The 15,676-nt window shown below is 45.6% G+C and overlaps 1 protein-coding gene across 1 annotated transcript in view; it reads right to left on the bottom strand.

The window, feature by feature from the left end:
* LOC136679161 (transmembrane protein 116-like) overlaps positions 1-10,553 on the bottom strand; it is a 15,817-nt gene extending 5,264 nt beyond the window's left edge. The window contains exons 1-9 of the mRNA XM_066657511.1: positions 10,418-10,553; positions 9,592-9,638; positions 9,440-9,503; positions 9,216-9,344; positions 2,886-2,990; positions 2,723-2,772; positions 1,874-1,957; positions 1,330-1,465; positions 405-549 (exon numbers count right to left, since the gene is read on the bottom strand). Of these exons, the coding sequence (XP_066513608.1) occupies positions 405-549; positions 1,330-1,465; positions 1,874-1,957; positions 2,723-2,772; positions 2,886-2,990; positions 9,216-9,344; positions 9,440-9,503; positions 9,592-9,638; positions 10,418-10,483 (826 nt within the window). The 5' untranslated portion in view covers positions 10,484-10,553. The remainder of the gene's footprint in view (positions 1-404; positions 550-1,329; positions 1,466-1,873; positions 1,958-2,722; positions 2,773-2,885; positions 2,991-9,215; positions 9,345-9,439; positions 9,504-9,591; positions 9,639-10,417) is intronic.
* Positions 10,554-15,676: the final 5,123 nt, after the last annotated feature.

Raw genomic sequence — 15,676 nt, 5'->3', positions numbered from 1 at the left:
ACACAGGGAGAACACATCACACTCCTCACAGACAGTCACCCGGAGGAAACCCACGCAGACACAGGGAGAACACATCACACTCCTCACAGACAGTCACCCGGAGGAAACCCACAGAAAACAGGGTCTCCTCCCTCAACATCCACAGCTGAGAGGACCTTGAGCAAGGCACTACCCCCCAATTGCTCCCGAAGTGCTGGGATGGCTGCCTGTTGCTCTGGAAGTGTTAGTGTGAGTGTGTGTATGTGTGCATGTTCACTGCCACGTTTGGATTACATGCAGAAACACTACTTCATTGTACAATGAGCTATGACAATACACATTTGTGTCCACGGTAAAAGGTGTTAACGTGCTACAGCATTTAAAAAAGGAATTGTAGATACATAGTTGTGTGTGTTTGTGCTCACCTGGAGCCCAGCAGAAAAAGAAAGCTGTGGGATAAAGAAACATGCGTCGTTCCAGCACACGAAGCGTGGCCCACTGTCGGTCGCCGAGGAAACCGTGAGATGTGACACAGCGCTTGTACAAGGAGCGAGCTTTGAACATGAGCACCTGGGAAAGAGGAGGAACACAGACGGTCTGACAGTGAAGGCGTGGTGTGGTGATGCTCAGTCATAGCAGAGGTATGATCACAATTCAGACTATGATTCAGGTTTCTAGACATCTGCTCATACATCAGTTCTTCACCCAATCTCCGCCCTATTCACTATATAGTGCACTATTCTGGGGTTCCGCCATTTTGCAGTAGTGTCCGAAAACAGGGGACAATATTTGGTAGAATGCACCACAAAAAGTAGCATACAACCCATGTACACTAGCAGATAGCAGATTACCCATAATCCACTGCATTCACTACCCTCCAGAATTCAGTTCCCTATAATAGTACACTACATAGTGAATATTACAGGGGATAGTGAATAGGAAGCCATTTTGGACACAGAGTTAGTCAGGGATTTTCCCCTCCTTTGCTGCAGTAACAGCTTCTACTCTTCTGGAAATACTTTAAGACTGTATACCAGACCATTTCTGTGAGGGTTTGATGGCAGTCAGCCTTAAGAGCTTCAGTGGGGTTGAGTATTGATGTTGGATGACTAGCTCTGGATCACAAACCCCAAACTAACTTACTCCAGATCTCCTGGATAGAGCACCAACACTTTGGAGAACACAGCCCAACGCTGGGGGCTTTACACCTCTCTAGTCCAAACTTGGCATTGAGCAGGGGAGCCATTGGACATATAACAAAGGTATAAAGTGGCTGTACGTCCTAAACCCACAACTTTGTCTGTGCTTAATAAGAAATAGAAGAAATCGAAACCATATTTGGAAGCTCACCACAATCCCGAAGAAGGTGATGAAGAAGGTGAGGAGGAAGATGGTGATGGTGTAATCACTGATGATCTTACAGGATGGGAGCAGCTCATTCACAGAGGAGGTCAGGAACAGAGCGCCAGTGTACAGCAGCAAACATCTGGAGGACAACATGAGGAAAGCATTGAAAAGCTTTGTGAGATGCTCATTGATATGAACATCTGCAGCTGAGCTCCAGTGCCAATCTGTGCAGTGAAACACACATTTACACACACACACACACTAGTGAACACTAGGGGGCAGTGAGCACAAATGCCCGGAGCGGTGGGTGGCCCTAGCCAAGGCGCCCAGGAAGCAGTCGGGGGTTAGGTGCCTTGCTCAAGGGCATTTCAGTCATGACCTGCTGGCTCTGGTGATCGAACCAGTTCCCTCACCACCAGGCCACGGCTGCCCAAATGCTAATTTGATTAGCTATTAGCTGGAAATGGTTCATCGTTTGAGCTATAAGAGTTATGCAAGGTGGGTTTTCCTATGTCGAAGAATACGACAGACTCAGGAGAAGACTTACTTGTAAGGGTGGGTGAAGTTTACATAACACTGAGCCACATTTCCTGTTATGAAGACGGGCATTGTGAGCAGCAGCGGCAAGACACTGGAACAAAACAGAAAGAAATTATGAGTGAACGACAACATGTTTTTTCACCTGTCCACTCTTCTAACATTTCTTTTTTAATCTTTGGTATCACTAAACGGTTTGTCCCAGACCACACAGGAGCACATTGTAGTTCTACAATTACAGTTACAGAATGTAGTCCATCCGTTGCTCTGCATACTTCATTAGTTCCTGTCACCTTGGTCAGGGCCTCCACAGAGCAGGTAGGATTTGTGTGGTGGATTATTCTCAGCACTGCAGTGACACTGATGTGGATCAAACACAGCAGTGCTGCTGGAGTTTTTAAACCCCTCAGTGTCTAGACTGAGAACAGTCCACCGACCAGAAACATCCAGCCGACAGCGTCCTGTGTCACTGATGAAGGACTAGAGGACGAGCGACACACACCGTGCAGCGACAGATGAGCTACTGTCTCTGACTCTACATCTACAAGGTGGACCAATGAGGGAGGAGTGTCTCACAGAGTGGACAGAGAGTGGACACACTCCAGCAGCAACTGCTGTGTCTGATCCACTCTACACCAGTACAACACACATTAACACACTGCAGTGACATCCAAATCCTACCCACTCCTAGAGGGTCAGTGAAGTACACAGAGTAATAACTGGACTACAGTCTTTACAAAGTGCTCCTGTGTGGTCCGTGGAGCTGATAAAATGGACAGTGAGTGTAGGAATGTATGAATATAGTCACACTATAATGGATAGTAGCAACTAGCAGATTTAAACAAGATGGTTTACAAACCATGATAATATAGCTGCCATCTGTCTGCACGGCCTGGCTTGAGCTGGATGCTGAAACAAACACACACACACACATATTAATTTTTCTATCAGAAATGGATGCATTAGCCATTCATTTCTGTTCAGGTTTTGTGTCAGAGTTTGTTAGGTACTTGAGTCATTACCTGAGCAGGAAGACCATTCAAACTCCGGCGATACTTTTCATTAAGGCCAGTGTAGAGCACCCACACATAGTTGAGTGTGTAGAAAAACGACGCTATGTAGAAAGTCTGTGGGAGGGAGGGAGGGAGGTAGAGAGTATGGAGAGGGGGAGGGAGGGGTGAGAGAAGAATAAAGAGATATACTTATGAATAAAGCTTCTTCTGAAATTCCTTTGCTGCTGTAACTGCTTGCACTCTGTAATGAAGGCTTTACACTGGGTGCTGGAACATTCCTGTGCTATTTACTGCAGCGTGGTGCTGATTTTGGACTGAGATACATCCTTATGGTATCAGATGGAGCTCAGTCACTCCAGAAAATGCTGCTGGAGGGCGTTACACCACTCCTTAAGGCAAGGAGAGTATGGACGGAGAGGCAATACATTTCTTTAAGTGGACTCATATACATCTGCCTATATATTCCATCCATCCATCCATTATCTGTAACCGCTTATCCAATTTAGGGTCGCGGGGGGTCCAGAGCCTACCTGGAATCATCGGGCGCAAGGCGGGAATACACCCTGGAGGGGACGCCAGTCCTTCACAGGGCTGCCTATATATTGTAATATGTTTATGACACAGTTTACAATGCACAGCCACTTTTCTAAATTGATACCTGCATCAAATTTATGCAAAATACTCCATCTTAATTTTATAGATAGAATTGCAGTTCTTTTACTTGCCGCTTTTGTAGCGTCATTGTAATTATTTCTATTTTTACTCTTAACACTACTATTAATCTGCAATTAGTTCCTTCGTAGCCTTGTATATATTTATATCCTACCTCACTTACACATCTGTAATGATGTAAGCTCTTGTTTACTGCGCTGCTGTAATTCAAATCTGACCGTAACTTATGTTAATTTCATGCTTACATAACCGTGCCCTCTGACACTTTCATATTCACATGATCCTGCGGGCGCACAGGTACATGTCACGTGTTCTCAGCCCTTGGTTGTGTCGGTACTTGTGCGTCACCTGATGCAGGTTCACTCTTTCCTCACCACTGACAAGAGGCTGGACAACATTCCAAGGAAACTCCACACAGAACCTACACCTAATTAAAAAAGCCTTTTCCCACCATGTGTTTATCAGTGGTAAACCCCAAGGTTTCTCAGCGTAAATATTTGAACTTTCCTGAACTTCAAAGGACAAGGAAGCTTAATTACAGAGATGAGAAGGTAAGATGTTTTCTTTTGTGAAAATGATAATGGAACCAGAGAAATGGGTGACGGGAATTTTGAAGGCGCCCCCATTGTGGACACAGACATTTAACTCCCTTTGTAATATCCACAGCAAAGAATGAGATGAAATGGGACGCTCTGCAGCTGCTGCACATGAGCCTGAGCTCAACATGTCCTACGCTCCCCATGCACATAAAGGATACATAAACTGTGCTAAAATTGTTATGTGCTAACATAGCTTTGGAACCACTAATTTGTACTAATTCACTACTAATATGTAATTTAATTTTTTAATTTAAAATTATGTTACACTTAAAGAACACTGAGTATTTATTCATTCACTGTCTGTAAAAGCTTATCCAGTTTAGGGTCGCGGTGGGACATTTTTGAGTCACCAATCCACCTACAAATGTGTCTTTTTGGACTGTGGGAGGAAACCAGGAGGACACCCACGCAGACACAAGGAGGACACACCACACTCCTCACAGACAATCACCCGGAGGAAACCCACGCAGACACAGGGAGAACACACCACACTCCTCACAGACAGTCACGTGGAGGAAACCCTCGCAGACACAGGGTGAACACACCACACTCCTCACAGACAGTCACCCGGAGGAAACCCACGCAGACACAGGGAGAACACACCACACTCCTCACAGACAGTGACCCGGAGGAAACCCACGCAGACACAGGGAGAACACACCACACTCCTCACAGACAGTCACCCGGAGGAAACCCACGCAGACACCGAGAGAACACACCACACTCCTCACAGACAGTCACGTGGAGGAAACCCACGCAGACACAGGGTGAACACACCACACTCCTCACAGACAGTCACCCGGAGGAAACCCACGCAGACACAGGGAGAACACACCACACTCCTCACAGACAGTCACCCGGAGGAAACCCACGCAGACACAGGGAGAACACACCACACTCCTCACAGACAGTCACGTGGAGGAAACCCACGCAGACACAGGAAGAACACACCACACCTCACAGACAGTCACCCGGAGGAAACCCACGCAGACACCGAGAGAACACACCACACTCCTCACAGACAGTCACGTGGAGGAAACCCACGCAGACACAGGGTGAACACACCACACTCGTCACAGACAGTCACCCGGAGGAAACCCACGCAGACACAGGGAGAACACACCACACTCCTCACAGACAGTGACCCGGAGGAAACCCACGCAGACACAGGGAGAACACACCACACTCCTCACAGACAGTCACCCGGAGGAAACCCACGCAGACACAGGGAGAACACACCACACTCCTCACAGACAGTGACCCGGAGGAAACCCACGCAGACACAGGGAGAACACACCACACTCCTCACAGACAGTCACCCGGAGGAAACCCACGCAGACACAGGGAGAACACACCACACTCCTCACAGACAGTCACGTGGAGGAAACCCACGCAGACACAGGAAGAACACACCACACCTCACAGACAATCACCCGGAGGAAGCCCACGCAGACACAGGAAGAACACACCACACTCCTCACAGACAGTCACCCGGAGCGGGACTCAAACCCACAACCTCCAGGTCCCTGGAACTGTGTGACTGCAAGACTATCTGCTGCACCACTGTGCCACCACACACTGAGTATACTAATCATATAATATTTCCCCCACCGTTATAATACAACTGCAGTATATTTCTCTAAATATATATAAAAATAACATATATAAAAGTACTATGTACTATGTACTTAGTATATATTAAGTGTAACTTAATATAATGTAAATGCACACGTTATTAATGATTAAATACCTATTAGAGGTTCCAAAGTAACATATGTACACCATCACAATTTAAGCATAGGTACTTTCTGTTTTACACAGTGGAAAGAAATACCAGATCAATACCCTTGATTTCAGAATGTTTGGCAATAGGGTGTCTACAAATTTAGTACCTAGTCGGGTAGAAGGTCCCCTAACATTTGGTTTTAGAGGAAGCTCCTTCCAAGGGGCAGCTGTGGTTTTGAGGTTAGAAAAGCGAGCTTGAGGCTGGAGGGTCGCCGCTCAATTTTATATTAATTCATGGCTGAAGTGGCCTTGAGCAAGGCGCCTAACCCCCAAACTGCTCCAGCTGTGTGTGTGTGTGTTCACTGGCCCTAGAGTGTATGAAGAATTGCTCACTAGTGTGTGTTTATGTGCTCAATGCCACGGATGTGTCAAATGCAGAGAAGCGACCCCCCTAAAGGCATCAGTAAAGGTGTTTCTTCTTCTTCTTCAGCAGTCAGTACCCAGAACTGACTTCACTAATGTTCATGTGGCCGAGTGTACCATCAGATCCTCACAGTAATGTTTCCAAAGCTAGTGTAAAGACAATAACAGCCTAATAGAGTGGAAGATGTTTGTACAGAAATCCAGGGCAAACAACCAATCAAAAGCCTCGGCTTCAGAAAAATGTTGAATGAGCCGGCGTACACAAACGTTTGCCCATGTAGTGTTTATTGTATTTGAGTGACACTGAGTGACAGATAGTGAACCCTTATTAAAATGAACCTTAACTGCCTCCTCGCTATGACCTCAGCGCTGTTCAATAAAAACACACTGTTTTGTAGAAAGTATGGCACTGTCATTCCTGTCTATGCCTGTGTTAGTGGGTCACATGCTGAGCGTTATCATTTTATCAGAAAAGAAAAGGCCTTCTAAAGTGAGACTAGACATCTGGACACACACCCAGTTAGAGGAGGTTAAAGCGACACTAGGAAGTATATTTACCTTACAATCACTGCTTCAAAGTCTCTTATCACTAACCTGTGATAGGGAGGACAGAGCCTCTATTGTTGCTACTCTGCGCTCAGCACTGCAGAAACTGCTCTATGGAATATTTGGAGGTGGTTAGGGAAACCCCCCATTTAAGGACAGTGCTGTAAATGTCAATTACACTCAATAAACAGTGGTTAGAGAAGAGGGCTTTGGACTGAAAGGTTGTTGGTTCGATTCCCACCACCGGCTGGAACACTGGGAGCTGTTGGAGTGAAGGGACAGCAGTGTCCTCCTCCCTCAATCCACAGCTGAAGGGCCCTTGAGCAAGACACCAAACCCACAACATCTCCTCAGGTGCTACTCTTGGTGTGTGTTCACAGCCCCTAGTGCACTAGTGTTTACTGCCACAGATGGGTTAAATACAGAACACACATTTGGTTGTACGTTGTACAGTGAGATATAATTCCACATTTACATTTTATATTAAATGTTCAGGGCAGGGTCTGGTCGTCTGACACGGTTTCCACATTGTTTACCTCATTAGGCTGAAGCAGTGGGAAACGACAAGCTCAATTTGTCCCTTGCTGGGCACGTGAGGACCCCAAAACTGGGGCAGACTGTTTTGTTTTTAAAGTCTGGAGCACATTTGCTGCTCCACTTCCTTTGCAGGCCTGTCCCACTTGGTTTTATATCAGAACCTTGTCTGAAGGAGGAATTTGTGCTTGTTTACTAGTGCAAACACTTTGGAGGACTATTAATAAGGAGATTTTATGCCCAGCGTCTTCCAAAGCGCAGGATGAAAGTGAAAACCATTTCAGCGAATGGTGCCATGGTAACCATGAACTGATTTTTTTTTTTACTTTCCGAAGCATCAACAGCAGCAGGGAATGTTTCATAAAAGTTTCGGAAAAAGCAGGAAAAGGGTGCGTGTGAGTAAACAAAAACACATGCCTAGCTCTCTGCCCACAAAACGACAATGAGTCCACTTCCTATCCTCAACTGAACCTTCATGACTCATTTTCTCAGCATCAGAACTTCAGCCAGATGTAGGAGAGCTCGGTTTACAGGGAGCATGCAGCGGCACGCAGACCAATAGCAGCCAGGAATGCACCTCCATATCGACCTCGTGATACAGGCAAGCGTCCCATATCCTCTCAATAACAAATTAAAAAGCACTGAGAAAAAGCACTTCACAGACTCCAGCCACAAACATTTCAACATTATATAAGGCTTACCGTCCATATCATTTATTATGAACACTGCTGTGAAGATTTGAATGCATTCAGACATCAGGTGGTGATTAGTTCTTGATCAAAAATGCCACTCCAAAAAGTCCAAAATAGGCCTTTCACAATATTTACATTATTGACTTATTGAACGATATGGACATTCCCTCAATACTTTTGCTGAGACACTGGTGTGTCTGTTTATATAAGAATTAATGTCACCAGTATTATAGCCACTCGTTCTGTTCTCTGGTCTCTCTGTTCTAGGGCCATTACGTTGATTTTTTTGTGTTTTATATATTTAATTTATTTAGGGCATTTAAACATTGTTTTATATATTTAAATTCAAATGTCTGAATATACTTCACTGCTCTTTAAAGGGGTGGGGGTAATTGCATTATTCATTCATTCATTGATTATCTGTAACCGCTTATGCAGTTCAGGGTCGCGGTGGGTCCACAGCCTACCTGGAATCATTGGGCGCAAGGCGGGAATACAGCCTGGAGGGGGCGCCACGCAGACACAGAGAGAACACACCACACTCCTCACAGACAGTCACCCGGAGCGGGAATCGAACCCACAACCTCCAGGTCCCTGGAGCTGTGTGACTGCGACACTAACCTGCTGCGCCACCACGCCGCCCATATTGCATTATTACACTATTATATTATCACAATATCAGTGACATAAAAAGGTCTGAAAATAATTTATTGCAACCACTTTTGGAACAATATATTGACCACAAAAACAAAAAAAAATGATATTGTGAGACAGGCCTAATCCCAAAGGTATTTATCAGAGCTCCAGCAATAAAGCAGTTCCACTGCTGAGGAGCTTTATACCCCTCTGGCTGACACTTGGCATTAGGCATGGTAAACTTAGGCCCAAGTGAAACTGCTTCAGAGCATCCAAAAGTGTCCACAAAAGCTTCGCTCTAAAAATAAATGTGCTACAAAATGTTCTTTGAGGGATGCCATAGAAGAACCACTGTCTTCTTTATGGAACCAAAAGTGGTTCTTCTATGGCATCGCTCAAAGAACCTTTCGTAGCACCTTTATTTTTAAGATTGTTGCCTGAACTGCGCTGCAGGAAGCGGTTCTAACCCCGAGTGTATAACTGAACCGTGACTTAATCCAGGCTGTAACTACCTGCTCCACTGTGTGGAGGTTGTAGCACGTGGCGTAGGAGTCACAGGACGTGCTGAAGAGCAGAGCGCCACACAACCAGCTGGCAGCTAACAGCAGGTCTGTGAAACTCAGTAGAAACAGAGGCTGCACCTGGGAAGGATATAACACATACAAGTCAAATTAGTTCTAAATGTTGTTATATTTCTTACGCTCTTCATTCAAGAGGCGAATCATGTGCTTCTTACCTCAGAGGTTCGAACAAGCCTTTGGAAAACGGCATAGAAGATTATGGACCCCGAGCCTAAAATACTGCAACCAGAGAGAGAGAGGTCAGTCGGAAAGTCGTAAGGAAAATCCCAGCAGCCTTTAAAACACAGGAGCTTCCTTATAGCCTCACCTGAGAATAGCCATGATCATCTGAATCCAGCGCACGGCTGAGTAGACCTTGGTAAAAGAACAGAAGGAAGTGAAAACCTTTACACTGACCTACAAACAGGTAAAACTTTCAAACAAGTCCTCTTATGTGACCTAGGGCTAAAGGAGGGGGGGGGGGGGTATTTAACCAGCCCCAGGTCTGTTTGTAGAACATGAGGCCAGACCATTATTTATTCTGATGACTACTTCCAGAGTTTACCCTTAAGGGCAGTTTGCTTGATATTGGACATGTGGGCAGTAGGCTCCTATACAGCTGCTCCACACCGCCTCCTTATATCAGCAGTGCTTTGCAATTGAGATTACAGAAGCTGTGAGGGTGTGTACACAGTGGGTGCATTATTTGCACAGGAAAGGGGTGTCTACACACTTTAGTCATTTAAAAAAGCATGGAGGATAGACACCTTCTTCATAGAAAAGCTTTGATAACATTATAAGGTGCTGCCAGTCCATCTGGGATGAGCTAGAGTGGAGTTTGTGGCCTAAAACTAATCACCCAAAACCTCACTAATGTTTCAAAGCATGAATGCAATCAAATTCTCACAGGTATGGGTTCTAGCATCTAGTGTAATGCTCTTCCCTGAAGATTAGATGCAGTCACTTCAGCAGAGGAGGGGCAGATTCTGGACTAGTGTCTACAGAGCATGGTGTATAGTCTACAACTTAAATTCCTGAGAATCTTTTAAGAAGTGAAGGTGTTTAAAACACAGTCTCTGATGCGTTTGCCCTGGACACGTTTCCAGGAGTTGGTAAAGACCTTTGAAAATGTAGAATAACTAGGAGTTACTCACAGATGTCCAGTTCTCAGTGGGCACCGTGATGTTCTGCTGAGAAGAGTTCTGGAAAAGTGTATCCATCTTGAGAAGGGAGGTTTACAGAGTTATGACCACGCAGGGGCACTTTAACACGACTCCTCGGAGATCCTCTCGTCTGCTCTGACTCGCAACACTGCGAGTGTCTCTCGCGCTCTCTCATAAACTAGATAAGCCCCGCCCCCTAAGCTCAGATTGGCTAGACTGCAGAAAGGAGGCGGTTTTAAATACAGGCTACGCGCTGTGCTATTAAATACTCAGTCAAAACACTGACCCAGGATCAGTCCAGTTCTAACATTTGGACCCTGAGAAGTGAAACACACAACACATGGCCAACAGTGTGTGGTGGACTCTTGCTTATCCTTTATTTCTTCCGAAATGAATGGCACTGATTGGTAATTAGCAGTAATTAGACACATAAGAGAGTGTCCTTCTGTGTTACTACATGGATGATGACGTTGGTGCGCTCTTTGTGTGCCGTAATAACGTGTGCAGCTGTGTGAGTGTGAGAAAGTGTGGATGTGGACGTGACCCCAGACAGACGTGACCCTCAACAGAGGGCTGGACTACTCACATTTTTCACAAATGTGTGTCACTACTGACTCTTCCTGCTGTGTGTGTGTGTGTGTGAGAGAGAGAGGAGAATGGTAGAGTGAGAAAAAAGAAAAGGAAAAGGGAGGGAGAGCGAATAAAGGAAGAGAGAACAGAGAGAGAAAGAGAGAGAGAGAGAGAGAGAGAGAGAGGGAGAGAACAGAGAGAGAGAGAGAGAGAGAGAGTAAGGGGGGGGGGAGAACAGAGAGACAGAGAACAGAGAGGGAGAGAGCGAGAGAATAGAGAGAGACAGAGAGAAAAGAGAGAGAGAGAGAGAGAGAGAGAGAACAGAGAGAGAGAGAGAGAACAGAGAGAGAGAGAGAGAGAAAAAGAGAGAGGGAGAGAACAGAGAGACAGAGAACAGAGAGGGAGAGAGAGAGAGAGAGAGAATAGAGAGAGACAGAGAGAACAGAGAGAGAGAGATAACAGAGAGAGAGAGAGAGAGAGGGAGAGAACACAGAGAGAGAGGGAGAGAACAGAGAGAACAGAGAGAGAACAGAGAGAGAGAGAGAGAGAGAGAGAGAGAGAGAGAGAGAGAGAGAGAACAGAGAGAGAGAGGGGGAGAGAACAGAGAGAGAGAGGGAGAAAACACAGAGAGACAGAGAGAACAGAAAGAGAGAGAGAGGGAGAGAACACACACAGAGAGAGGGAGAGAACACAGAGAGAGAGAGAGAGAACAGAGAGAGAGAGGGGGAGAGAACAGAGAGAGAGAGGGAGAAAACACAGAGAGACAGAGAGAACAGAAAGAGAGAGAGAGGGAGAGAACACACACAGAGAGAGGGAGAGAACACAGAGAGAGAGAGAGAGAGAGAGAGAGAGAGAGAGAGAGAGGGAGAGAACACACACAGAGAGAGGGAGAGAACAGAGAGAGACAGAGAAAACAGAGAGAGAGAGAGAAAGCTAAATAATTGCCCCCTCTCTTAACCCTGGAACACTATATAGGTTATAACGGCTTATCAGTTAAAACAAGCAACACACCTGTAGTATACAACGTATTATCAGTAACAGAAGGTCAGAAGTGATAAAGGATGTTTATATATTTATGACTAAAGATAAAAACAAAAAGCGGTATCAAAACAAATCTGAGCAAACAGAAGGGAGTACAATGGCTTTATAAATGGCTTTATAACATCCCACATGAGTCCCGTGTTCAAGTTCGGGACCTCAAACTAGTCACCTTCACATCACTGTCCATATTTTACACTCAAGCAGAAGTCATTAGAGGTCAGTGGTGTGTGGTACATGTAGTAGCTGAGTACCTGGAGCAGCTGCTTACAAAATGAGCTTCACCATGTCCAAGAGGGGTCTAAATCCCCTCAGCACTGTGCTGTGGAGAGACTGCATTCTCTGCAGAGATGATGAAGCTCCAGCCAAAGCCTTAGAGACAAGTTGGAGTGAACCAATCATCCAAGGCTGAGTGCATGGTCCAAGATACTGGGCACGGTCTGGGTGGGAGTGATTGGGGGCGTGTGTGTGTGTCATAATTAAGATTTGTCAATTAAGATGGTGTCGAAACCTTCATATATGTACATACACACACACACACACACACACACACACACACACACACACACACAAGGTAGGTGTTCCTAATCATTCTGGATCAGAAACATATTTCCTTAATCTTCAATGGTCAGGACTCCCACAGAGCAGGTTTGTTGTGGGTGGTGTGTTAGTGTGTGTTGTGCTGGTGCGAGTGGATCAGACACAGCAGTGCTGCTGGAGTTTTTAAAGCCCTCAGTGTCACTGCAAGGTCTGAGCAAAAGTGGGCAGCTTCCTGTGTCACTGATGAAGGACTAGAGGACGAGCGACACACACTGTGCAGCAACAGATGAGCTACTGTCTCCGACTTTACATCTACAAGGTGGACCAACGAGGGAGGAGTGTCCATTTACTGTCCACTCTGTGAGACACTCCTTCCTCATTGGTCCACCTTGTAGATGTAAAGTCGGAGACAGTAGCTCATCTGCTGCTGTTGGTCGTCCTCTAGTCCTTCATCAGTGGACACATGACATTGGTGGCCTAGTGGACTGTTCTCAGACACCGAGGACTTTAAAAACTCCAGCAGCACTGCTGTGTCTGATCCACTTGCACCAGCACAACACACACTAACACACCACCACCACGTCACTGCAGCACTGTAACACTGCTTCGTGGTCAGTGGATTTGACAAATTGTACAATGAGTCTTGGAGTGAAAGCTGCACCCCCAGTCGGCCTCAGCATCATCAAATACTCACAGCAATGTTTGAGAACTGAATGTAAATCCTTCCTAGAAAAGAGGAAGCTATCATTATTGCAAAACATAGGCAAATTACCTGTTAATATCCTTCATTTCAGAAGAAAGCCACACAAACGCCTCTCAACCACATTCACCCTAACGCAGCACACTTTGTCACAGTGGATATCCATCAGAGAGAGTCCTGCCACACTGCTGTAGGAGCGAATCACTGCGTTCCTTCCGGACAAAAGGGTGTACTCTAGCCTCAACCCTAAGATGCCACGTCCTATTACTGATGAAGTGATCAGGAACAATGAGAATGTAAGGGTTAATGGCCGTCCGCGAAGTAGGCCCTTGTTATTGCACGCTGTATGCTCTGATGTGACATGGGCATTAACCACAAGCGTCCCACTTCCACATTGCACCTAAAAAAAACCCCGACGTTCTACGACCTGTAACAACAGTGGAACCCTTTATACTACACTTTAAGTCATGAATTTACATATCGTCTCTTTCCAATTACATCATCTATCGCCATTTTTGTGTATATTTAGTTTGCTACATCATTAAACATCTGCACTGTGTGACACTTTCACGGTGAATGGACCAATAGAAATGTTCCAAAACGACTTTGAATAACATATTTTTACATTGACTTCCACTGAAAGTTGAGAAGGTTTTTCCCTCTTCTAGTTACTATTTTGGGAGATGAAAGCATGCAGAAACCTAATAGACAATTAACAAAGAAACAAGGGTCTCCAAATAAAGCATTTGAACTCATAGTGAAGGGCAGCACAGTGGTGCAGCAGGTGGTGTCTCTGTCACAGCTCCAGGGACCTGGAGGTTGTGGGTTTGATTCCCGCTCCGGGTGACTGTCTGTGAGGAGTGTGGTGTGTTCTCTCTGTGTCTGCGTGGGTTTCCTCCGGGTGCTCCGGTTTACTCCCACAGTCCAAAATCACACGTTGGTAGGTGGATTGGCGACTCAAAAGTGTCCGTAGGTGTGTGTTTGTGTGAGTGTGTGTTGCCCTGTGAAGGACTGGCAGAGTATGTTCCTGTCTTGCGCCCAATAATTCCAGGTAGGCTATGGACCCACCGTGACCCTGAACTGCATAAGCGCTTAAAGGGAATGAATGAATGACTCATAGTAAGTCTGTGTCCGAGGCTTGAACTCTCAGCTACACTGCCCCATGAGATCCACGGGTAGTGCTCAGTTTAGTCCACATCCGGAAGCTTCCGAAAACAAGGACAGATACAGGACAGAAGGCTTCGTCTGTATCTGTACACAGATTTAACACGGCACATGAATAATCCATCAGGAAACACCGTTTTGGCACCTTTTCCATATGATGTCAGGTCGTCTTGAAGATAAACGTTGGTATTTACAATTCTGGGTCAGATGCGTTGGTGGAGGACGAGTTTAAACCTGCAATATTCTGTGCCTTGTTTAGGTTTAGACTGAGGACACAAATGATATTCGTGCCTAGACAAGATCACCTTGCCGCTTGCACGAAAGAAATAAAGAAGGAAACTAAAAGAGTGAAGTGAAATAACAGAAGAGAAAGGAGACCCCAGAACTTTCCCTCATGATAATATAATCAGTGTTTGTTATCTCTCTCATGCACCGGTGTGAAACGTGGGCAGGGTTCACTACTTTACCGAGGGCCTCCCACTGAGGCTCAGATTGTTGTCTGATATAAAGCAGGGTGCATGCTGCAACCGTACTGAGCTTTCTTCATTCATTTATTCATTTTCTGTAAGCACTTCATCCTGATCAGGGTCACGGTGAGTCCCACACGGAAACACACCCGGGACAGAGCAGCACACACTCACACACACGTGGACAATTTCCCACATTAACTCGTGCAAAATTTGCATACACCACTTGTCCAGTGTTTTTTCTGAAATCAGGTTTATCAGAAGGGAACTGTCCCCTTTATTTATAGAAGGCTGTTATTTCCCTGATAACAGATGCCACGCTGAGCAGTTTGGACGTTCTCATTCATTGCTCAGTCAGTGTTTTGCCTCCTCTTTATAAACATTATGGTGTAATCTGTCACGAATTAATAAACCGCCAAGTGTTTGTCCTCAGTTTTCTGTATTACTCTGCTCTAGTACTGAAATGATCCATGACATTTCTTCAGTCTCACACCGGTAAACAACATTAATCACTGACTTTTTTGGGGTGTGTGTCAGATTCAAGCAGTGGGCAGTGGGTCAGTTTCGCCATCAGTGAAAGTACCAGAAAAAACGGTCCTTCTGTAAATGCACCCGTTTTGGTCGGTGGAAAGGTTATGGCTAAATAAAGAAGGAACATTCAGTTTCCTATACAATTTTCCCTGGTGGTTTGCACCTGCACCAAATTCCTGGAGCAGTAAGGCCTCCGGACTCTTAATAAAGATGGTGTGTGTTTAGAGATTTTCACAGGAC

Source organism: Hoplias malabaricus, chromosome Y, assembly GCF_029633855.1.
Source record: "Hoplias malabaricus isolate fHopMal1 chromosome Y, fHopMal1.hap1, whole genome shotgun sequence".
Lineage (NCBI taxonomy): Eukaryota > Metazoa > Chordata > Actinopteri > Characiformes > Erythrinidae > Hoplias > Hoplias malabaricus.
This window is presented reverse-complemented; position numbering and strand designations above follow the sequence as displayed.